The sequence below is a fragment of the Pogona vitticeps genome, chromosome 1 (genome assembly GCF_051106095.1).
Source record: "Pogona vitticeps strain Pit_001003342236 chromosome 1, PviZW2.1, whole genome shotgun sequence".
NCBI lineage: Eukaryota > Metazoa > Chordata > Lepidosauria > Squamata > Agamidae > Pogona > Pogona vitticeps.
This window is the reverse complement of record NC_135783.1, coordinates 185,768,518-185,793,397: the sequence shown is the minus strand read 5'-3', so window position 1 is coordinate 185,793,397 and position 24,880 is coordinate 185,768,518. Positions and strand designations below refer to the sequence as shown.

Sequence of the window (24,880 nt, the reverse complement as noted above, 5' to 3'; positions counted from 1 at the left end):
TTTTAAAAATCTCACAAATAGAAATTCAAAAACATTAATATAAAATCAAAATCAAGCAAATTATAATATTTGAACAGTTGAATTAAACAGAATGTAAAAATGCATCTATAAAAAACAATGTCACTTCAGCCCACAATCCATGCTAACTCTTAACTATCCTTCTTACCCCTCTTAAAAGCAGTCTTCCTGGGTAGCCAGGCAATGGTCAAAAGACTGCCAATAATAATAATAATAATAATAATAATAATAATAATAATAATAATAATAATAATAATAATAATAATCTGAGAAATGCAGAAGGGACCTCCTTGTGGATCACTGAGTCCAACCGCTGTCAAGGAGGCATAGTGGGGAATTTAACGCCTAACCTCCGTCTCTGTAGCCAGGTGCCTAAACCCCACTGAGTTATCCAGCAGTTCATGAAGGGCAGAAGGGCAAGAGGCCAGTTTAAAGGAAGGGAGTTCCACAGCCTATAGAAGGCCCCAAGAAGGCAACTTCTACGGGTGAGGCCAGCAAGAGAAGGGAGAATATGGTCCTTCGTATAGTCTGAACTGACAGCTAACTCACATCAGTTAAAAGTAAGTGGGGTGGTTCCCCATGCAAACCAGGAAGGTAGGGGGAGGCAGGGGGTCACTGTCACCTCTTTATAGCATACTTTCATGCAGTCAGTACATGGATAGATTCCGTGTAGGTCTTCGTACTGTTTTCTATTCTGTTTGTTAATCGTTTAGTGTCCAGCACTAAGTCGGCGGTATAGACATTTATTAAATAAATAAACTGATGGAAGTTGGGAGGAAGAACAGCAGATGCAATCCACATAATGAAAGAAGGAATGTTCTGTTGAAGAGTAGAATCGCTCTCCTGTAGAATAATATTCCAGCTAAAAAGTAGTGCCCATTTAAATCCACGTTATTATTATATATTCAGAACTAGGGAACAAAACCAAAGTCTAGATATAGAAATACACAATATGTACAGTTCCATTAGCTGCAGGCTGTTATTTATTTGTTTGATTGTTTGTTTATTATAGTTCAAACAATTAACCTTCATCCTTCCTCAGGCGCTGCCCTACAGTTATGAGTGTGTTTGCCACTTTCTGCAACCCCGGTACTTCATCCTCACAGCCCTGAATTGTACAGTACGTATAATCTTTTCCCTACTCTCCTAATCAATGCACGGCATCTTCTAACTTCTCTCCTACCTCTCCCCAAACTCTGTCACAATCTCTTCCTTCCAGCCTATACAATTCAGTATCATTCTTGCACTGATGTAGCTTTGACCTCTAGTCCCTGGGGTGCTGAGTTAAATAAATCCGTATATATCTGCTGCGCTTCAAAAAGAAGACTCTCTACCCTCACTCCTGCAACCAGGCTTACTCCTGTTGTTGCTGTCCATCAGAGAAACTTGCTGTCCTGAAAGTAACATGCTCAACTTTCAAGAGCTATGCCCTTTGTCCCCTTACACACTCTGGAGTGCAGGGAGAGTTACTCACTGAGCTCCACACAGTGACAGTTACTAAATCTTGCTCTGCTCAGGTAGGGGTAGGATCTTAGTCCCAAGGCTGGATCAGATGCTGCCGTTCTGTTCCCCCTGCGCTGTTTGCTTTCTGACATACACAGATGGGTTCCTCCTCCCCTTGCCGGGTGTCATTTTGCCAACAACCTCCAGCCATTCACATCACGTGCAAGTGTTTTTGGAAGCCTTTATGGGATGGCTGTGAATGCAGTCGGTAGGAAAAGCTTGCATGGATCATGAGTGGCTTGCAGTTTAGTTTGAGAATGAATAATGCATAAAAGAATGGCCCATTCAACAAAGATGCACTGTGACTAACCAAATGCTTTTGATAAAATAGGTCTTCTAGAATGGTCATAGTTCTTTTATCCTAATACTCATTCTCCTTTCTGTAATCTGGTTGCTATTTACATGTAATTAAATTCAAATAAAACAGGACGCACGTTTTAATATCAGATAAAGGTTCCATGATCCATGCATTCTTTATGTAAAATGCAGTCATTATGTACACTTGCAGTTTTTTTGGAGTGACCATTTATTTTTATTTAATCAGTTTTTTTGGGGCGGGGTACATTTATACCACCTTTCTCCCAGGAACGGGATTCAAGGCACTCACAAATCATTCACAATAAAAGAATTAGAAATAATATACAAAATATTAAACAAAGAAATAGTAAAATCTTTATATAAAAACAAATTAAGATATATAAAGGCATTTAAAAAAAGATTGAACATTATATTTTGCCAGTCAACATATGGCAATTAGTTATTCTAAAATTAGATTTTAAACACTGAAAGCCTTTGGAATGCCTTTTTTTTTAAGTCACAGAAAAGTGAAGAGGGGGGCAGCTTAGGAGAACATTCTATAATCTGGAGGAAACACTGAGAAGGCCTCCTCTCGGGTCCCTGTCAAATGTATCTGTAGAGGTGATGGGATTAAGACCCAAGGAGGGTTATATGAGGAGATGCAGTCCATCAGGTAGCCTGGACCCGAGCCATATAGGGCTGCATAGGTCATAACAAGAACTTTGAATTGGGACCAAAACTAGACCAGTAGCCAATGGAAATACTGTAACAGAATTATATACTCTCTGTAATGCGCCCTGGTCAATAGTCTGGCTGCAGCTTTTTGCACCAGCTGGTTTCCAAACTGTCTTTATAGGTAGAGTATGTTGCAGAATGTAACTAGTACATGTCTCACTCTAGCCAAAATCAGACTTCTCAAGGAACATGTGCACCCGGTGCCCTAGCTTTTACTATGCAAATACACTCCTGGCCACCTTTGAGACATAGGTTTCCAGGCTCAGACATGAGTCAAGGAGTATTCCCAAATTACAAGCCCGATTTTTCAGCAGGAGTGCAACTCCATCAGCACAGGTTGAATCCTTGTTCCCTGATCTGCCTTTTGATTGACCAGGACCAATTCTTGTCTGGATTAAGTGTCAATCTGTTTGCCCTCATCTAGTTCATATCCAGTGGCAGACACTGGTTGAGACCAGGAATAGCTGAATACCTGGAATTAGGTATAAAAGAGAGATACAGAAAGGAGTCATCCACATACTGGTGAAACTGAATTCTAAAATTATTGACAACTTTTCCCAGCAGTTTTGTGTAAATACTGTACTACATAATTTGGGTGATAAAGCAGAAATCTGTGAGACAACACAGGCCAAAGACCAAGGCCTTGAATAGGAGTACCCCAGCACTGGCTTCTGGTTTTGATCTTCCAGGAAGAATCAGAGCCATTACAAAATAGGGCCTCCAAATTTCATACCAGAGACATAGCCCAGAAGGATTTATTTAATTATGTTTTTCATTTGATAAATATCATGGCTGATATTATTGAAAACCACTGAGAGATCCAGCAGCACCAACAAGGATGCACTCCCCGGCTAGATCCTGGTATAGGTTCTCCACTAAGACAACTACAGTATTATGCAACACTTAATAAAGCAGACAAAGGAATCCAATTCTACATCAAAATAATTTTTTAATGTGGCTCATATTTAGTTTACAATCCTGGATCTGACAGCATAAAATCGGCCTTCTAACAAAATAAAAGCCATTTCTTTATATTTGTACAGGTATATAAAACAGCATTTCAATTCCTACTGCCAATCTGTAAGTTCAACATTCAAGATTTCCATAACAGCCACAGACTTTATGCTGTACAATGGATTCTCTTCACTATCTCCTCCAGGGTCAGTGATAGCACTTCAACCTAATAAGATTTACTTTATCCAACATCCGCAATCCAGAATAGGGCCTCCAATATATAGTACCTAGAATCTTGATAGTTTAAAAAAAATTAGAGAACAAAGAGCAGGTGTCAAATAAAGAGCAACAATGACTGAGTAGGAGTAGAACAACTGGAACGCTGAAGAATTAGTAGAAAGAGAATATAAGACTGGGGAATATGGAAAGCATTAAATATTTAAAACAATACCACTAAAATAAGTATGGCAACATGATCTAACTAAGGAAAGCAAGGTGGAAGACTGGAATACAGTAGAATGTGGAATAGAACAATAATTAAAAATATGTTGATAAGGGTCAAGGAAAATTGTTACAAAACCGCATGGAGATGATACCTAATGCCTGTTAAAATGAATTGAACAAATGAAACTGTCTTGTCTTTATGCTGGGGATATAAAAAATAAAAGGGGACTTATTTACATATGTGGTGGTCTTGTGAAATGAGAAAAAATAAGTGGTCAATTTTTTTAAAGAGATAAAATACATTTTGAGTAAGGATGTATAACTGTCTTCAAATATTGCTTTGCTGAATATGGTTAGTAATAACCAATTAAGTTGGGAATAAAAGTAATAAATTGTTATTATGGTGATAGTGGCATGGCTGATTATAGCAAAGAACTGGAGATCTGATAGCCAACTTAATATGGAAGTTTGGTATAAGGAAATGTGGAATATGGCTATTAATGATAAACTAATTTGTGAGATTAAAATAAGAAAAGGAGTATCATGTATCGACGATTTTAGAGACATAAGGAAACCATTTTTGTTACATATATTTGAGAAAGGAAAAAGGCTTTACTCCGGGTGAATATTCATTATACTTCTGTAGAGAAACAGGGCAATAATATAATAACTAAATATAAATAAGAAAGTAATTATAAAATTTGATACGTCAATAGAGAAACTTGAGTGATAAAAGCACAAGATTATATAAATGCTCTATTTATGCCAATAAAGGTTTTCTTTCTTTCTTTCTTTCTTTCTTTCTTTCTTTCTTTCTTTCTTTCTTTCTTTCTTTCTTTCTTTCTTTCTTTCTTTCTTTCTGTCTGTCTGTCTGTCTGTCTGTCTGTCTGTCTGTCTGTCTGTCTATCTATCTATCTATCTATCTATCTATCTATCTATCTATCTATCTATCTATCTATCTATCTATCTATCTATCTATCTGTGTGTAGTTTTGTTTCTCTTTTTTATCCTCCCCCCTTTATTACAGTGCTGTGTTAGTGTAGTTGTAGTAAATATCTTGTGTATTTTGTGTAATACAAAAATAAAAAAACATAAGAAAGAGGAAAGTGTTAAATATTACGAAAGCACTAAATGTCACAAATATCAAAATGCTACAGATATTGCAGAGCAGAAAAGAATGAAAGGGGAAGGCAAATTAATAGTGTCTGCAACTTGGAAGAAGACCCAGCCAGGAAATATCCTCTGATCTAGATAAGGAACTTGATTAATTAAAGAATGTGGAGTTTGAAACAAGAAAGTGGTAATGAAAAGAAGGAGTATAAAAGCATGATAGCAAGAGCAAATAGCAATAACTAAGAAACACGGTAAGGCTGATATTAGCTGGTGTGTGTTGTAGGGGAAGGAGCCGAAATAGCAAGGGAAAGAACCAAATAGCAAGAGCATCAAGCAATGAAGCAGGATGAGATGAAGGAGTGAACAGGAGTTAAAACTGCAGCCATGACAAAAGAACATACTGTGACAAATAGGACAGCCACAGAGACATCCAAAGACAACCACATTTCTGTGAAAGGAGTGGGTGGGTGAGGACATTTTTCAAAAGGAAGTGATAATGGATCGATGCAGCTTTGGTAGAGAAGGAACAGCAGAGCTGTGTGAAAGGAAAAGAACAAGATGAGAATAAATGCACTATCTTTTATAACTAACAAGACAGCAAAAAGAGGATCTACTGAGTGCTGAATGACTCTTATCTTCAGGCAGCATGGGTCCCAACTTGTGTTTGTTTCCTTCAAAGTAAATTCCATTTATGTCAATGGGTGGTGCCTCCACGTAAGTCTGTGCAGATTGCAGTATTCTCAGGGGGAAAAATCTGGCAGATATTTATGTGGCCAAGGGCACATAAATATGCCCTTGCACCAGCACCAGGGATCCAGTCTTCTTCAGACTTACGGACAAATAACCCACAATTATGAAACTGAGGGACTAACAGGACTCCAAAAGACTAGCAGAACAGCAGAAATAATTGGGTTTCAAGTATCAGAAGAAGGAGGTGCATACAGGCAGACAAATTAAAACAAACAAGCAGATCTGAACATTGACATATGTTTATTATTCAGGCCATTGTGTCCATTATACAATAGCACAGCATTAATAGCCAATTAATTAATACATACATATTGAAAATGGGATGGTGTGTTACAGTAATTATAACTGCTGCATGTACTAGTTGGCCACTTAAAAATTTCCCAACCATTTCACATGTCTTAAAAACTAGAATAAAATTATGCAAACAAATTTGATCTAGAATCAATTTCGGAAAATTAAGACATAGCTTGAAAGTGTAGCATAGATCTCAAGTAAATATAAATCTATATATTTTAATTAATCCTATATATTTCCAGTTCCTCTTCATGGATTTCTGCCTTGTCATGGAGAAGGGGCTTGAGTAACTCAGAGAAGCTATGGGCTATGCTGTGCAGGGGCACCCAAGACGGACAGGTCGTAGTGGAGAGTTCCGACTAAACACAACCCACCTGGAGTAGGAACTGGCAATGCCACTCCAGTATCTTTGCCAAGAATACCCCATAAACAGAAACAAAAGGCTAAAAGATATGATGTTGGAAGATAGGCCCCTCAGGTCAGAAAGCGTCCAACATGTTACTGAGGAAGAGCGGAGGACAAGGACAAGTAGCTCCAGAGCTAATGAAGTGGCTGGGGCAAAGCCGAAAGGACTATCAGCAGTGGACATGCCTGGAAGTGAAAGGAAAGTCCAATGCTGCAAATAAAAATACTGCATAGGAACCTGGAATGTAAGATCTATGAACTTTGGGAAGCTGGAGGTGGTCAAACAGGAGATGGCAAGAATAAACATTGACATCCTGGGCGTCAGTGAACTAAAATGGACGGGAATGGGTGAATTCAATTCAGACGATTTTCATATGTACTATTCTGGGCAAGAAGCCCGTAGAAGGAATGGAGTAGCCCTCATAGTCAGCCAAAGATGGGAAAATCTGTAATGGGATACAATCTCAAAAATGATAGAATGATTTCAATACAAATCCAAGGCAGACCTTTCAACATCACAGTAATCCAGGTTTATGCACCAACCACTGATGCTGAAGAGACTGAAATTGACCAATTCTATGAAGACTTACAACACCTTCTAGAACTGACACCAAAGAAAAATGTTCTTCTCATTACAGGGGACTGGAATGCTAAAGTAGGGAGTCAAGAGATAAAGGGAACAACAGGTACGTAAGTTTGGCCTTGGAGTTCAAAATGAAGCAGGGCAAAGGCTAATAGAGTTTTGTCAAGAGAACAAGCTGGTCATCACAAACGCTCTTTTCCAGCAACACAAGAGGCGACTCTACATATGGAAATCACCAGATGGGCAATACCGAAATCAAACTGATTATATTCTCTGCAGCCAAAGATGGAGAAGCTCTATACAGTCAGCAAAAACAAGACCTGGAGCTGATTGTGGCTCTGATCATCAGCTTCTCATAGCAAAATTCAAGCTTAAAGTGAAGAGAGTAGGAAAAACCACTGGGCTACTCAGGTATAATCTTAACCAAATTCCTTATGAATACACAGTGGAAGTGAAGAACAGATTTAAGGAACTTGATTTGGTGGACAGAGTACCTGAAGAACTTTGGACAGAGGCTCATAACATTGTACAGGAGGCAGCAACAGAAACTATCCGAAACAAAAGGAAATGCAAGAAAGCAAAGTGGCTGTCCAATGAAGCCTTACAAATAGCAGAGAAGAGAAGGGAAACAAAATGCAAGGCAGATAGGGAAAGTTACAGAAAATGGAATGCAGACTTCCAAAGAATAGCAAGGAGAGACAAGAGGGCCTTGTTAAATGAACAATGCAAAGAAATAGAGGAAAATAATAGAAAAGGAAAAAGCAGAGATCTGTTCAAGAAAATTGGTGATATTAGAGGAACATTTTGTGCAAAGATGGACATGATAAAGGACAAAAATGTGAGGGACCTAAGAGAAGTAGAAGACATCAAGAAGAGGTGGCAGGAATACACAGAGGAATTATACCAGAAAGATTTGGATATCCCAGACAACCCAGATAATGTGGTTGCTGACTTTGAGCCAGACATCCTGGACAGTGAAGTCAAGTGGGCCTTAGAAAGCATGGCTAACAACAAGGCCAGTGGAGGTGATGGCACTCCAGTTGAACTATTTAAAATCTTAAAAGATGACACTGTTCAGGTGCTATATTCAATATGCCAGCAAGTTTGGAAAACTCAATAGTTGCCAGAGGATTGGAAAAGATCAGTCTACATCCCAATCCCAAAGAATGTCAGTGCCAAAGAAGGCTCCAACTACTATACAATTGAACTTATTTCACATGCTAACAAGGTTATGCTCAAAATCCTCCAAGGTAGGCTTCAGCAGAATGTGGATTGAGAACTCCCAGAAGTACAAGCTAGATTTCAAAGGGGCAGAGGAACTAACATGAGCTGGATTATGGAGAAAGCCAGAGAGTTCCAGAAAAACATCTACTTCTGCTTCATTGACTATGCAAAAGCCTTTGACTATGTGGACCACAGCAAACTCTAGCAAGTCCTTAAAGAAAGTGGAGTGCCTGACCACCTTATCTATCTCCTGAGAAACCTATACGTGGGACAGGAAGCAACAGTTAGAACTGGATATGGAACAACTGATTGGTTCAAAACCGGGAAAGGAGTACGACAAGGCTGTATATTGTCCCCCGGCTTATTTAACTTGTATGAATACATCATGCGAAAGGCTGGACTGGAGGAATCCCAAACCAAAATTAAGATTGCTGGAAGAAATATCAACAACCTCAGATATGCAGATGATACCACTCTGATGGCAGAAAGTGAGGAGGAATTAAAGAACCTCATAATGAGGGAGAAAGAGGAGAGTGCAAAAACCGGTCTGGAGCTGAACATAAGAAAAACAAAACCTAAGATCATGGCCACTGGTCCCATCACTTCCTGGCAAATATGAGGGCAAGATACAGAGGCAGTGATAGATTTTAATTTCTCGGGCTCCATGATCACTTCAGATGGTGACAGCAATCACGAAATTAAAAGACACCTGCTTCTTGGGAGGAAAGCGATGACAAACATTGACAGCATCTTAAAAAGCAGAGACATCACCTTGCTGAGAAAAGTCTGCATAGTGAAAACGGTGGTTTTTCCAGTAGTGATGTATGGAAGTGAGAGCTGGACCATTAAAAAGGCTGACCGCCAAAGAATTGATGCTTTTGAGTTGTGGTGCTGAAGGAGACTCTTAAGGGTCCCCTGGACTGCAAGGAGAACAAACCTGTCCATTCTGAAGGAAATCAACCCTGAGTGCTCACTGGAAGGACAGATCCTGAAGCCGAGACTCCAATACTTTGGCCATCTCATGAGAAGAGAAAACTCCCTGGAAAAGACCCTGATGTTGGGAAAGTGTGAAGGCAAGAGGAGAAAGGGACGACAGAGGACGAGATGGTTGGACAGTGTCACCAAAGCGACCAACATGAATTTGACCAAACTCTGGGAGGCAGTGGAAGACAGGAGGGCATGGCATGCTCTGGTCCATGGGGTCACAAAGAGTCAGACACGACTAAACAACAAAAATAGTGTATATTTCCAGTTAATCCAGTATTGTGCAATGCAATGCATAGGAATGCATATTGCAGGGTAACAGTCAGCCATATTATACATTATTACAAACATACACACAAATTTTGTTTGTTTACTTTTCTATAGTCATGGCCAAAAATATCAGCACCCTTGCAATTCTGTCAGAAAATTCAACCCTTCTTTCAGAAAATTGTTGCAGTTGCAAATGTTTTGGTACTCACATGTTCATTTCTTTGGTTTGTGACTGTATACTGCCCCATTGGTGTTGCCACTCTTTTTGTCTCTGTGTATTTACACACACACACACACACACAGAGAGAGAGAGAGAGAGAGAGAGAGAGAGAGAGAGAGAGAGAGAGAGAGAGAGAAGCATACAGTGTGAGATTTTCAGAAAACACCTTTCTGCTCACAACAGCTCCAGAAAAATATGTTTCATGTAGCACCTCTCTTATAAGGCAATCACTGGGTATCTTTTTCCGTGACAAAGCAGAATCCTTTGGATTCTAGATGCTGTTCCTTTTAAGTCTATAGTTTAAAACTAAACATTTTTTAAAAATGATGAAATTAATTACTCTTACCTGAATGTTATATACGTATATTGTATAAAAGAAACAGTAAAGGAATCTCCTGCACTACATGACACAAATCAATTTACAATTTTTAACCAAGCATGTCTCTTACAGTGCATTGTTCTCCTTCAGGAATGTGGGTGAGGAAAGTTTTGTAACAAAAATCTTTATTGCCAGTGAGCTCAAATAACCTAAACATTAGGTCCTGTAACTTGTTACAGTCCTTTGGTTCATTCATTCCTTTTGATTTTATACATTGCTCCGGAAGAAGGGTCTGATGGGTCTGAAACGCACTGGGCTGCAATCAATGATAATCCTTGGAACAGAATGGATCCTAGCAAGCCAAGATGTTGGGGGAGGATGGAGATTCTAATCAGCATACCTGGTGGGCACCAAGATGGGAAAGACTGTTCTAGACAATGCAATGAGGTTTTTATCCTTTGTTTTTCACAAACCTTTGTTTTAAAATTAAATATTACACCGTGCCACTCAAATAAAGCCATGAGGGAAAGACTTTCAAGGCCATCCTCTTCCTGAATTTTGAATTTAGCAGAGGCCATCCATTGACTGGATTAAGGAGCAAAACATGTACAAGGACAACATTTCAATAGCTTTGAAGCATCCAGCGGAAGGAAGGTATTTCAAGGACAAGTGTTCCTTTGCTATTATAGGAAAGTGAAAGGGTGTTCCAAGGAGCAGAGGTATTGATAACATCAGTGTTAAATGTATTCTATTCATATCTGATTCTTCAGGCTTCTATAAGACTCAAACACTGTCTTTAAATAGTGTACGGTATGAAACATCCCTTGACAATAAAATTTTGTAAGCAATTGAAGATAGTTTGGCTGTTGGATACAATGTTGTATGTTGTGTACTAGCAAATATTCCTGTCTGAAAGTGTGGGAGTGCTCCATTGACATCACATGAAGCTGGGGAGACAACAAAAAAGAAAAAGAAAATAAATAGAAGTGTTGGGATGCCACCTTGGATTTTTTTTTGAAGGAGAAAGGCTGGATAAAAATGTTTTTTTTAAAAAATGAATAAATAAATAAATATATAATATTAATGGCTGTTTGTATGGACCTATGTGCTCATAGGCACACAATTGTGTCGGCATACACTCTCCTTTTGTGCATTAGAGGGATCACATCAATTTAGCTTGCTTTGAAAGGCTGATGGCCTGACCCTCATGACTCTATGAAGCTACACAACCTTGTCCTGAAGCTACCGTAAATGCCTTTGTGTAGTTCAGTAACTGGGCAGAAGAAAGATAAGAATGAATTGTCAGTTTTCAAGTAACAGATGAACATTGTCTCCCTTGAAAGATCTGTGTTAGGACTTTTAAACTACAATGATTAGTGGATTGTCTGGAAAATAGTATCAAGAATAAAATAGCAAAATTATGACACCTACTTATTATGACACTATTTTTGATCAGTTAAGCATAATGTTGCCTGTGAATAAGACCAAAAGGATGCCAGAGAGCTAGGAAAGTGAAAACAGATTTAAATACTAAACAGGTCTAACAGTGGAAATTAGAAATAATAGCTTTAACTATACAGTATTTGCACAGCATTCATTGCTGAATTGGGAAACAAACTTATCTGTATGAATGACAACCATCTGCTTCAGTGGCAGAAAAGAAAAAAGGAAAAGGAAAAAAAAAGATTGAAATGCAAGTGTTAGTCCCACCTAGAGCAGACATTGAAAATAATTGCTGAGTGATAAATTAATATCTACACAAATCATATGGATTCAGTTTGCACTAAAACAACATTTAGGTCTTTGATGACAATAGTCAATGAAGACTTAATATAATGGCAGTCACACATATTTGTGAACTGCTCCATAGCTCAGTGGTTTAGGTCTCTGGCTGTGGAGCCAGAGGTTGGGAGTTTGATTCCCCCCGACTATGCTTCCATGACAGGAGCTGCACTCCATAGGGTAATTCCAGCTCTGCAGTTCTAAGATGATGATGATGATGATTAATTGGGCTGCTTGGTCAGCAGTGTCTCATTCCTTGACATCTCATGGCCAAGCCCTGAAGGCAGGAACAGGCCCTTGTGATATCAGAGGGTGAGAAATGGGAATGGAGGTAAAGAGACTACTTCTGGGTGAACTGATTTTGGAAATTAGTATAGGGGGTGGTGGTGGAATCTGGGTAAACTGGTTCAGAATCCAATACAATCTGGCTAATCAGGCAATATGACAACAGAGCCAGGGGTAAAAAGGGTGGCTGCGCAGGTAACAAAATTTTCTCAGCAGCTACCACAAGTATAATCATTCCTGTGCTGCCTTGCATGCAGGACACATAGGGGGTTTCTGAGGCCCTCTGGCACTATTTGTCCTTATGGAAGGCTCAAGAGGAGCTGTTCCCATGCTCTGCCGTGCTGTTGTTTGGGTACAAGGCTCACATTCAGTCATGATGCTGGCACCTCACTCCTGCCCTTGCTCCACATGCCAGGATGGGCCCAAGTGCCAGGACCCACAGACTGTCTCCCTAGTGCCCCCCCCCCCGATTCCTGGCTTTTTGGTGCACTGACTTTGTGTGAGGGCCACACATAAAACACCTTTGCACTGACTCACTGACTCACAGATGTGGTTAGGAAGGGGTGGCTTGCCTAATAGAAAGGTGTTCAGAGAATAATAGTACTTATCTGATGGAGTGACATAAAATGACAGTCTATTTTCACACTTTCTTTGTTTCACTGCCATTAAATGCCTGCCCCACTGGTGTTTATTAGCATTTTTATTATCATGCAAATTAAGATGTTTTCTGCTAATTGCTAGAGGGCAGAGATGAACATTACCTTCAAGCTTAGGGTGGCCCAGGGTGTAAAGAAAACGTACTTTGATCAGGTGACCTCCGCCATGTCACAAATCACTTTTAAATGGCCCCTGGTTTCCATGGCTTTTTTTTTTTTTTTTTTTTTTGTCTAAGAAAGGTAGATGCAGGAGAACTGCTGTTGACTCATTCAGCCCATATCGTGGCATCCCTTCTTGGATCATTGCTGTTGTGTATTTTTGTCTTCTTGAAGTATTGCTTGGAAACAGAAACAGCTATTTTCCTTGAAAGGAGAAATCCAGCAGTTCTGCAGACACCTCTGTTGCCGCATTACCTTGAGAATGAAAGTTTCAGAGCTCACACTTATAAACCAGTGTCATAGTCCTACAGGATAGGTCTTTGAGGGAGGATGAGCTGGCACCCCCTGAACCTCATAAGAGAGAGAGAGAGAGAGAGAGAGAGAGAGAGAGAGAGAGAGAGAGAGAGGAGGTGCCGGGTCCTGCTGAACCTCAGGGATCCAAGCCGTTGGGCCTCTGAGCCGCTCTGTCTGTGAAGCTCGGGAGCCACAGGACTAGGATGGACTGCATGAGGACATCGTAGGACAACTTCATCAGCCCCACTTGAAGCCTGCAGGTTAAGTGCTTGGCTGGAAAGACAACCACCTCAGAAAGAAAAAAATGCTCATCAAATCAAAGAGGTACCCTTCAGAGCAGTCATATTTTATGCACATACCTGCAAGTAAATCCTTACATTTTGATATCAGTAGGAATTCAACACTTTACATGGATTTGATTGGGACCTTTGTTTCAAAGAGTAATCTGATAATAAGAATAGTCTAATCTGGCAACCAGAGACAGTGACATTTACAGGATCCTGCCCTGTAAATGTCACTGAAAGTAAGGTTTATGCTTTTGTATGCATGTTTTGCCCCTTCACAAACTGCTGCCTTGTTGTGGTGAAGGGGCTTGAGTAATTCAGAGAAGCTATGGGCTATTCCATGCAGGGACACCCAAGACGGACAGGACATAGTGGAGAGTTCTGACTAAACGCAATCCACCTGGAGCAGGAACTGGCAAGCCACTCCAGTATCTTTGCCAAGAAAACTCCACGAAGAGAAACAAAAGGCTAAAAGATATGATGCTGGAAGATTAGCCCCTCAGGTCAGAAGGCATTCAACATGCTACAGTGGACCCTCTACTTACGGAATTAATCTGTATTGGAATGGTGGCTGCAGGTCGAAAAGTCTGTAGGTCGAGTCTCCATTGACCTACAATGCATTGAAAACCGATTAATCTGTAACCGACCGTTTTTGTTCCGTTTTTGTTCCATTTTGTTTTTTTTTCTGGTCTGTAGGTTGATTCTCTGGCTGCAAGTCGAACCTAAATTTTGCAGGCAGAGAAGTTTGTAATTCGAAAAGTCTGTAAGTCGAGCCGTCTGTAAGTCGAGGGTCCACTGTACTGAGGAAGAGTGGAGGACAATTACAGGTAGCTCCAGAGCTAATGAAGTGGTTGGGCCAAAGCCAAAAGGACACTCAGCTGTGGATGCTCCTGGAAGTGAAAGGAAAGTTCGATGCTGCAAAGAAAAATACTGCATAGGAACCTGGAATGTAAGATCTATGAACCTCGGGATGCTGGAGGTGGTCAAACAGGAGATGGCAAGGAGAAGGGGATGACAGAGGACGAGATGGTTGGACAGTGTCATCAAAGCTACCAACATCAATTTGACCACTTCCGGGAAGTGGAAGCCAAGAGGGCCTGGCATGCTCTGGTCCATGGGGTCACGAAGAGTCGGACACAACTTAGTGACTAAACAACAAGAACATGCATGTTTTGTGTTTCAGAACTAGAGGGCGCCTTTGCTTTTGAAATACTTCTCTGCTCTCAACAGTTTTTTTTTAAAGAAACTTAAATACAGTAGACTCTGTTTGAAATTCGCTTATTCTTTCAAGTTAGAAAGGACTAAAGAATGTAGTTTTTGTCCCGCTCGTGAGGTAAAGAAGCAGCTTGCGTGGTTTTTCATCTTGTGATAGAATGCGATAAATGGTGAAATAACAAAGCATATTCATTCATGACCTACTAACAACGCAAACATGTGTATCTAATTGCATTTTGTACTGGCTGCAAAGTAACATATCCTTTATTCTTAGGGGGCAGAAGCATTGGGTCACAGCCTAATACATTTATATAATTTGCTTGTTAACCTCTATAAAGTTATGGAAAAAAATAAATTGGCTAGAATACAGTAATCATTGAAAAAAATAGTTTTTCTCGTTTGCTTTCTTTTTGCCCTCAAATAACCACTTCAGTGATGAATGAGGGCTGATGAAGGCTGAACCCAAAATAGGCCTCCAGAGGACAAAAGAAGAGGTATCTGCATTCTTAGAAGAACCCCAAGATTTGTCAAAGCAGAAAATATATGAAAAACAACAAAGGGGGAACTCCAGGAATAGTCCAATTGGAATTAAATGTTTTCAGAACTGCAAAGGAATGTATAGACGGAAATAGGTAGATGTGATACAAATTCTGCCTTAGATCTTCAGAGGTTACTGAACTGCATCTTCCATCATTCTTTCTCATTGGGCTATGCTGGTAAGGTCTAGTAGGAGTTACATTCCTACTACCATACATCTGAAGGGGGCTATGTCTGCCACATCTGCTTTACAGCACTCTGGAGGAAGGCCTAGCTAGATGGGAAGAGCCTTGGAGAGCAGCAGTTTGGATACATTGGAAAACCTGGTTGTAAATTACACTTGTAGAGCCTTAATTATATGCACGCACGCACGTACACACATGCGCGCGCGCGCACACACACACACACACACACACACACACACAGAGAGAGAGAGAGAGAGAGAGAGAGAGAGACAATGCAAAATCCAGCCAAGGTTATGTTGGAGTTATTGCATTCTTACATGCCACCTTTAGTAGGTCTGGCTGGGAGGAATCCTTCTGGACTGGGGTGACTGCCAATCAATCCACCTGTAACCAAATGCTCCTTACCTATTTCTGATTTCAAGCGAACCTTGCCTCTCTGCTCTGTGTCTTTTTCCCTCTCTTTTAATCAGTAGGTAGTCTGGGAGTCTGCTAGAAGCAATGTGCTGTTGTCTGTTGAGGCCTGTTGTTGAAAGTCAATCAGAGATGTTCAGTATGCTGTTTTTGATCTGTTCAACAGTGAGTGAATTAAATATTTTTATTATTTCTTTTACTAATGTCTCAGAGTGAGTTAATGAGACTTTAAGTGCCAGTTGATGAGAGGAAAAAAGGTTGTGTACTCTGGAGAAACATGAAATTATTGTGCTGTGTAAGTCTGTGCACTTCTGCTTCACAGCTAGAGGAATTTAACCAGAAGTTTAAAACTCTGCAACATGTTTGGTACTTTGTGCTCTATTGGTTTTGAAATGGGAGAGACTAAAATGTGTGCTTAACTTTCATATGTTAAAAGCAATAGAGTCACCAGTGCTTAACTTTGGCAGGAGCATGAACATAAGTACTGTATGTGCAAAAGACATACGTTGCTTGTTTCTGTTAAAAGATGTCATGGGACAAGGGGAGAATTAATTGTGAATGTATTCTGCTTAGATGCACAGCAAATCTGGAAACCAGTAACAGTTAAATGTAATTAGGCTATCTGCCCACTCTGCTTCTCTTGTTTTTAACAAGCCTCTGGCAATTAGTTGTCTTCCATACCTGTTCAATTTGCTGCATAAGCATAATTATAGTCAATTTAATGGGTGGATAAAGGCTAGAGAGTCATAAATGAACCCTTCATCTTCTTCATGTATCACTATTTTATTTTGAAAATCTGACTACAGTCTGGCCCATCTGTTGGCCATTGAAGGGACATTTTCTTATCCTTTGCAGAGGCAGATTAAGGTCAAGACATGCTCAGGTAAAGTGTGTCAACTTTAAAAAGTTCCATAGCTTTCTTTCTTTCTCATGATTTTATACCGGACCATCAAGTGGCCTTGCCACTATGCTGGGCAATTTCCAGCATGAAAATAAATCTAATGAAAACCAAATCCTACCCAATCCCAAAAATATAGATAAATAAATATAATATAAAAAGACAACAAGTCTAAAAACCAAGAGGGCAACAATGGACAAAAATGTTACAAAATAGAATGGTCAAAATAAGGCTAAGTAACCAACAATTATGAGGGGAGGATATGGTAAAAGCATTACCATGGCTTTTAATTTAGTTTTTCCTATTTGTTATTATTCAGAGACACTTCATCACTTGAGTTGCCAAAGTAGTTGCTCACTTAGCTTGTCTATAAATCTGGCACTGCCTCTACCCTGTTTCCCCAAAAATAAGACCTAACCTGAAAATAAGCCCTAGTATTTTTCAGGATGTTCGTAATATAAGCACTATCCCCAAAATAAGCCCCAGTTAAGTAAAACCCTGCCCTCCACCATTGTGAAGCAACCAGAAGAAGAAGAAGTGACTGTATTAGTATAAATGTAGATTGTTGTACATGAAAAATAAAACATCCCCTGAAAATAAGTCCTAATGGATTTTTGGAGCAAAAATTAATATAAGACCCTGTCTTATTTTCGGGGCAACATGGTATCAGTTGCTCTGGAGCCACAGAGCTGAATGGAAACACATTTAAATCCCTCCTGTTGGCCATGGAACCAGGGCTGCCAGACACTGAGGGGAATTTTGGGTTGTAATTAATGAAACAACACGTGAAATAGATTTTCTTTCTAAGATTCTTTTGTTCATTTCTAAAAGAGAGCAAAAATCAGGATCATTTGGTTTAACAAATGAGAGGAACCCATACATTTTGGATTTCATTCAGTTTCCTCATTTGGATTACTTTTGTTTGACCTTTGTAGATAAAATCTCTTCACCTATTGACCACCGAAGAATTGATGCCTTTGAATTGTGGTGCTGGAGGAGGCTCTTGAGAGTCCCCTGGACTGCAAGGAGAACAAACCTATCAATTCTAAAGGTAATCAACCCTGAGTGCTCACTGGAAGGACAGATCCTGAAGCTGAGGCTCCAGTACTTTGGCCATCTGATGAGAAGAGAAAACTCCTTGGAAAAGACTTTGATGTTAGGAAAGTGTGACGGCAAGAGGAGAAGGGGACAACCGAGGACGAGATGGCTGGACAGTGTCTGCGAAGCAACCAACATGAAATTGACAGAACTCCGGGAGGCAGTAGAAGACAGGAGGGCCTGCCGTGCTCTGGTCCATGAGGTCACGAAGAGTCGGACACGACTAAACGACTAAATGAACGAACGAGCCAGCATCCTCTCTTGCACCCCAAAGGTTACTCATGTGGTCTGAGAAGAACTTGTTAATGTTGATAGCACGAAGCACTGCCATATCATGAATGATAATGTGGAGGAGGAATTGATGATAATGAATACAAATTAGTGTTGCTCTGCATAGGTCTGATGATGCTAAAATGATGATATTATTGCTCTTTGTTGTCTGTACTGTTTCCTGCTGATGAATTCGCTACTAGGATGAGGATGGTATAATGATACGAGTGAACTGCATACAGTAAGTCAGTTGATGACTAAGTTTTCTTTGTCATGTATTGTTGCTTTTGCTGCCTGATTTTGGAGTAGACAATTGCCTGTTGCCTTGTTCCTGCTTTTTGGAGTAGCTTTGAGTTTCTGTAGGGCTTTAGTTTTGGATAAGTGCCTGAAACAGAAAGGGGGGGGGAGGAAGAACTTAGAAAAAAATTGCCCCTTTTGCTTTTAACGAAAAGACTGGTGCCCATATGACCTGAAAACAAATTAAGTGCCACGTGAAACAACCCAAAATGAATGAAACCACAATGTTTTCACTGTGCAGATTTCTACTGGGCATCTTTACTCTGCCCCTCAGGAAGAATACCTGGGTAATGAGAAGACTAACCATTATCCACATATGGAGCAGCTGTAAGGATCTTATACAAATGCATGTAAAAATATTTGCCATTTCACTGCCAGCACAGTTGAATTTTACTCCTTCCTCATCTTCTGCAATGCCCCAAAACTGTTTCTGACTTTTCCCGGCTCTCTAAATCTGCTTTGGGATGTATGGGGGGCAGTGTGGGGATGGGAATGGTCTCCCTTTACCAGTTTCACTGAGGAAAGGAAATATTTAGTGAAAAATACAAAGGAAGAAGTTTCAAACAATTCCTTGCCAGTACTTTTGTCTGCATGTTAATATGATGGACATTGGAAAATGTCACTTTCAATCAAGGGAGAAATCCCCCCCCTCCAATACAATAGAATCCATGTTAGTCGTTACAGATCACAACCATTTCCCCCCCTCCCCCGGTCCTAAAAATTATGACCCCCACTTATCTAATCTGAAAGAAATGTATGGAGGTTGTATTTTAATGGTTTTACCATCACATAAGAGGATGTGTAGTGGGAAATCTGGAAGCACAAGTGTTCATCACGACACTCCACATAGCCAATGCTGACATAAGGAGAGCCCTATGGTTATTTCTGAATTGTTTTGTTGGCTATTTTATGTGTTGCAGCTTGGAGGTTTTATTGTTTTTTTTTACATTTGCCACTTTTCTCATTAACTCTTGCAATTGACAAGTGAATACTACTGTAAATATGGCCCTTACTTAAGTAAGTTGGTACAGCAATCCACCTCAATCTTGATATGTAGTGTCAGTCTATCAAAAAACTAATGATGGAAGTCTCTTGAAAGACCAGCTCCATTACTTCCATCATTTAAATGGATTTCTTAGACCTCGCATTTTGGTTTGCTCCTTTTTCTTCCTCCCTCACTTTCCCCCCAACATCTATAGGCCAGAGATTGTCTCCCCGAAAACGCTAGCAGCGATCTATTTGCTTATGTTTATATTTGATACTTGCTGGATCTAATCAGGATATGATCCAGTGAATGCAAGCTTTTAGAAACATCACATCAGGATCAGAGATAGGAAAAGCATCTTTTCGAGTGCCAGCCCCCCAGATTCCCTGAGGCAGCAGGCAGTTATAGTCCAAACATGGATTTTTCCCCAAAATCCAATTAGTATGAGTTGTCTGTGCTCCTTTTTTGAAGAAATCTGGCAAGCAACATCCATCAGAAATTTAGTACCAAGGATGGGATTATCTCCAGAAAAATCATGGAGCAAATGGTTTTTGTTTTTTTTAAATTTCAATATGGCCACTTCACCACACAAATACTGGTAATTTGTATCTTATCTTAGTCATAATTTTATATTGTCTGGCACAATGGATGATAAATCAATCCTGTAACATGCTCTGAGGCACGCTGTAGTTCTATTTTTGTTCTTAATATTTAGCAGTGCATGCTTATCTTAGAATTGTTAAAGGCATTTGTTATTAGCCTAAACAGTGCTAATCAGAAGCCATAACAAAGCCAGAAATATTGGACTGTTTTTCTTTATGGCTGCTCTCTTGCATGGAGTTATGCTTACGTCAAATCCAATAGTTAAATTACTTGCAGAATTTATTAACTGGCAAGCTTCTAACAAAGTTAGATGCAGGCTAAGAAAGGCAAGCTGAAATCAGCGGCCCTAACCTTTCCTTTTGATTTAAATTAGTGAACCTAAAGTATGAGTAAGTTACTCTGGATCCAGCCTGTCTGAATGAAAATATGAGGGAACACTTATACAACATGCTGTATTTTCTTACCTATATTTCATTTTAATTATATATCAGAGCATTGAAATATGTATATTCTTAACCAGCTGCATATTGACAATTTGGAAGTAAGTTCCACTGCATTCAGGGGATTTATTTCTGTTTAGGATTACAGTATCTGTTATTTTTAAAAGTGATACCTAATTTTAGAACAATGCATTTTCTGCCATAAGGAGAAACAGCCAGCATTTTAATGTGCTATTACAAAGAACATCTACCAGACTTTAGTTCTATTTCCATTTTGCATACAGTAATATATATGATAATCATGTGCCTGCAAGTAAATTCTGACTTTTGGCAATTGTTTTCAGGATTCTCCAGGTAGAGAATACTCAGAAGTCGTTGACCATCCTGTTCTTCTGGAGGTGCCCTGGGACTGTGCAGTTTGCCCAAGGCTACACAAGCTGGCTCTTCTCCTTGGAGACACAATAAGGAATACAGCTCTCAAGTTCCAACTCTGAGTCAGATACCTAAACCACTGAGCTATCCAGCCAGCACAACAATGTTTATTTCAGGTTGACACATCGCATGTCTGGTATCTCTTGATTGGTTTCTTCATATGGAAAGCCAATTACGTAGAAAGAAAACTGAAACATGATGTGGATTTTGTGGGTAAAGCATCTAGGTAATGTGTACTGAGCACCATCTAATTGTGAAAAGGAAAAAGTAAATATTGTAATTTGTGGCCATGCCCTTTCCTCATTATTTGGACTCTTATTTGTGTAAGGTCAAAGCCGACCCTTCCATTAGTCAGAATGAGGTGGCTGCCCCGCACAGCACCAAAGTGTTGGAGCAGAGCCCGTTGTATAGCCTGCATCTTTCCCCCTGGCTCTTGAGCTTGCTCCTTTCAGGTGGAGTGGAGGACGCTGTCCTGTCACCGGAATTTAAGTGCTGGCTCAGTTGAATTTAACATATGAAAAAGAAAAGAGGCACCATCTTGTTTATTACTGAGGTAGAAAATGTCTTGGGCCAGACCTGCTTGGACTACTATCCTCTACCTGCTAATTTGGGAGTAAATTTTACTGAAAATTTGTTAATTCGTTGCTTTTCCTTGCAAGTTGTCTTGGAAGGATTTGTATCCTTAAAGAATGGAGAGTGTACTAGTAAGCTGTGCTCAGCAGGTACAAGAGAGGCAGAAATGGCGGTGCCTTGAGGGAGGAATGCCTTTCCAAGAGGGGTCCTATTTGGGAAACCTTTGATGCTATTTTGTTTCTTGGTCTTTCAGTCTACTTGTGTAAAGATACAGTACTTGTTCTGTGACTGGTCTGAATCCTGTATGCTACAGAGGGGGAACGTGTGGCCCTCCAAATACTGTTGGACTGCTGCAACTCCCATCAGCCCTAGTTAGTGACGGGGTATGATGGGACTTGTAGTCCTTAAAACCCTCCAGAAGCTCCCACTCCCCTCCTCTCAGCTTTATTAGGCACTTTCGTCGTAGTTGGGGGTTCCTAGACGGAGCAGGGCAGAGCGCTCCTCAGCCTCCACAAAGCTGCCTCATTGTCTTGATTTGTCCTATTGACAACTCTGCGAAGTACACAATAAATGGGAACATGAGTTTTTTGCCAGGCAGCCCAAAGCCGGGGTGGTGGTGGTTTCCAGCCTTTCCCCCCCCCCGCGGCCCCTCGCGTTGCAGACTCTCCTGAAATGCCTCGTTGTCGGCGGACGGCGCTACCCCTAAAACCCAGTGGGAATCCGTTCTCAAAACCGGACGCCTTCCCCGCTCAAGCTTTCTCTTTGGCCCCGCCCCCCGCCGACCCGCGATTGGCCGCGCCCGCCCCTCTCCGGTCCCTACTGCTCCTTCTCAGTGGCCTGCGCTCGCATCCATCAGCCTCGCCTGTCACAACAAGTCGGGCCCTGTCACAACAGAGCCGGGAGAGTAAAAAGAGCGGCGGCCGCCCGTCCTTCCTTCCTTCCTTCCTGCTCGCTGGCGGGGCTCGCGCGCGGCTTCGGAGCCGGCCGCCTGGGCTCGCGCGTGGTTCCTCCCAGCAGCACATCCCTCGCGCCGGGCTTCCCGCTTCCCAAGGAGAGCCGCGCCCGTGGAAGGGCTTGCTGGGCTCTGGTGGTGGTGGTGGTGGGGACGCCGCCGCCGCCGGAGTGTGAGCGGGAACTCCCTCATTGTCCAAGTGGAGCGAGCGCCTTCCTACCGCTCCGGCTTGCCCCCCGCGCCGTGCCTGGGAAGCGGAGCGGAGCCGAAGCGAAGCGGACCGGAGTTGGCAAACGCCTGCCTGCCTGCGCGCCCGCCCGTCCGCCCAGCCCCAGCATCCTCCCCATGACTCCTCCTGAGAAGAAACTTGTGGCGGCGGCGGCGGCGGCGGGGCGCTGCTGAATCGAGGCGCTGGCGGCCCTCGGAGGGGCTGCTGCTGCTGCTGCTGCTCGCCGCCGCCTCGCCCTCTTCCTCCTTGGGGGGGATCCGAGACTCCGCTTTGTGGGGAGCGAGCGCGATGGCCGAAGCCGCGGGCAGCCGAGAGCCTCGGGCGCTGCTGCTGCTGACGGCGCCTCCCAAGGACGACCAAGAGGAGCCCGACCTGGAGCCGGAGCCGGGAGCCGCGGACCTGCCGGCGGCAGCGGCGCTCGGGAGGAGAAGGGAGCGCCGGAGCGGAGTGGCCCTGGTTGGGACCGCCGCCCCGGAGGTCGAGGCCAGCCTCCTGGAAGCGGCCCGGGCGACCCCTCGGCGGAGCAGCATTATCAAGGTAGGCGCTGCCTTGGTCTCTCTCCCCCCCCGTCCCCCGCCCCCAAAAAGCGCTTCTCCTCTCGACGGGTGACTGTAGCGTGACGGCGCCTTCGCACGAGACGGTTGCCCCTGCCTCGGGCGCACACGGGTGTCAGCGGAGGGAGTGGCAGAGCCCCGCATCTGGTGGTTCTCACTCCCCGGGAGAGCAGAGATGCCAGCTGTGCCCCACACCAGGAGCGGAGCCCTGGCGGGCGCCCTCCGTGGGGCGGGAGAAGGAGGAGGAGGAGGAGGAGGAGGAGGAGGGGATCTTGAGGTGGGGAGAGAAAGGGGGGGAGGGAGAGGGGGTGTCTCTCTCGGTGGGGCATCGGCTGCGCCTTCGCTCTCCTTCGCGGCGCCGAGGTTCGCCGAAGGGCGCGCGCCCGCGATTGGGGGTGGGTGGGTGGGAAGAAATGCTGCCCAGGAAAGGGGTCGGGAGCAGGCTCGTGTTCGTCCGGTCGGGTACTCTGGTGCAACTGCTGCTCCCGCTTCTAAAGTTTTGTTTCGAGGTTCAGGCAGGAACGGCGGCCGCTCTTTTTAAAATTTATTTATTTATTTACTGTATTTTGGAGCGAAGGTGCGGGCGGGAGGAAACGCGTTCCTGTTTGTAGGTCCTCGACGGAGAGGTTATTTATCCGTCTGGAAACCCACCCGGCATGCTGCTGCCTCTCATCCCCCCCCCGGATCCATCGCAAAGGCTGGCTGGCTGGCGGGCGCTGAGCGGTTCCCGTGGCTTGTTCTCTTTGTTATAAGCATGCCTGTATGTACAGAGGAGAAAGAGCAGAGTTCTTGAAACAAAGTCTGTTCAAACAGAGAGATCGGAATGCTCTCTTCGGAGAGTTTTTATCCCTGCACAAGAATAAGATGTAGCCGGCTGGCAATTGTCTGTGGCTGACAGCATGGCTCTTAACTCGTTCACATGGAGAAACATAGGGGGCTAAATCCAGTCTTAATTCTACCTAGAGCAGACCCATTGGAATTAATTGGAAGTACGTTTGTTGTGATTAATCTGTTCCGTTTATTGCAATAGGTCAGTTTCATGGAGGGCTAGTACTGTACTGGTTTTCGCCCCACCCTGTGTAAAATGCTATGCGATTAAATAAATGCTTTTTCCAGTCCAGCTTTGGAGTAGCACCAGCAGAAGAGACACATTCCCTCCTCCCAGGATAAACTCCATTGACACATGGGGGTAAACATTTTGCTTCTGTCTGGTTACCTCATACCCCTGTACAGTATTTCTCCTTTCCCAATGTTTGCCAGCTCTTTAAAAGGATTGTTTACAGGACTTTGTTTAAAGGAAGAACCAGCCTGTGTAACCAGCCTTGGGGGCAAGCTGCAGAGTCCCAGGATGCTCCCAAAAGAAAGGAATGGTAAACCACTTCTGAGAATTCTCTACTTTCCAAATGCAGGTTGCCATAAGTCAGAACTGACTTGATGGTACATCATTATTAGCTGTCTGGATAGCTCAGTGGTTTAGGTGCCTAGCCGTGGAGCCAGAGGTTTGGAGTTAATTTCCCCATGGTGCCTCCTGCAAGAAGAGCCAGCCAGTGTGGCCTTGTGCAAGCTGCACAGTCCCTGGCTAGAAAACTGTGGAAAGGGTTGTTGTAAGTTGGAATTGACTTGATAGC

At 42.3% G+C, this 24,880-nt stretch overlaps 2 protein-coding genes and 1 long non-coding RNA gene across 3 annotated transcripts in view; 2 read left to right on the top strand and 1 right to left on the bottom strand.

Annotated features, from left to right (window-relative positions):
- BOLL (boule RNA binding protein) overlaps positions 1-1,569 on the bottom strand; it is a 94,302-nt gene extending 92,733 nt beyond the window's left edge. The window contains exon 1 of the mRNA XM_078380029.1: positions 1,493-1,569. The gene's annotated coding sequence lies outside the window, so the exon portion shown is untranslated. The remainder of the gene's footprint in view (positions 1-1,492) is intronic.
- On the top strand, positions 409-21,577 carry LOC140701937 (uncharacterized). Its single transcript, XR_012080956.2, has 3 exons — positions 409-578; positions 1,061-18,834; positions 20,857-21,577. It is a non-coding gene; the product is annotated as an uncharacterized LOC140701937 (long non-coding RNA).
- Positions 21,578-22,383: 806 nt separating this feature from the next.
- The window catches only part of PLCL1 (phospholipase C like 1 (inactive)), a 246,274-nt gene continuing 243,777 nt past the window's right edge, over positions 22,384-24,880 (top strand). The window contains exon 1 of the mRNA XM_072979303.2: positions 22,384-23,235. Within this exon, the coding sequence (XP_072835404.2) occupies positions 22,987-23,235 (249 nt within the window). The 5' untranslated portion in view covers positions 22,384-22,986. The remainder of the gene's footprint in view (positions 23,236-24,880) is intronic.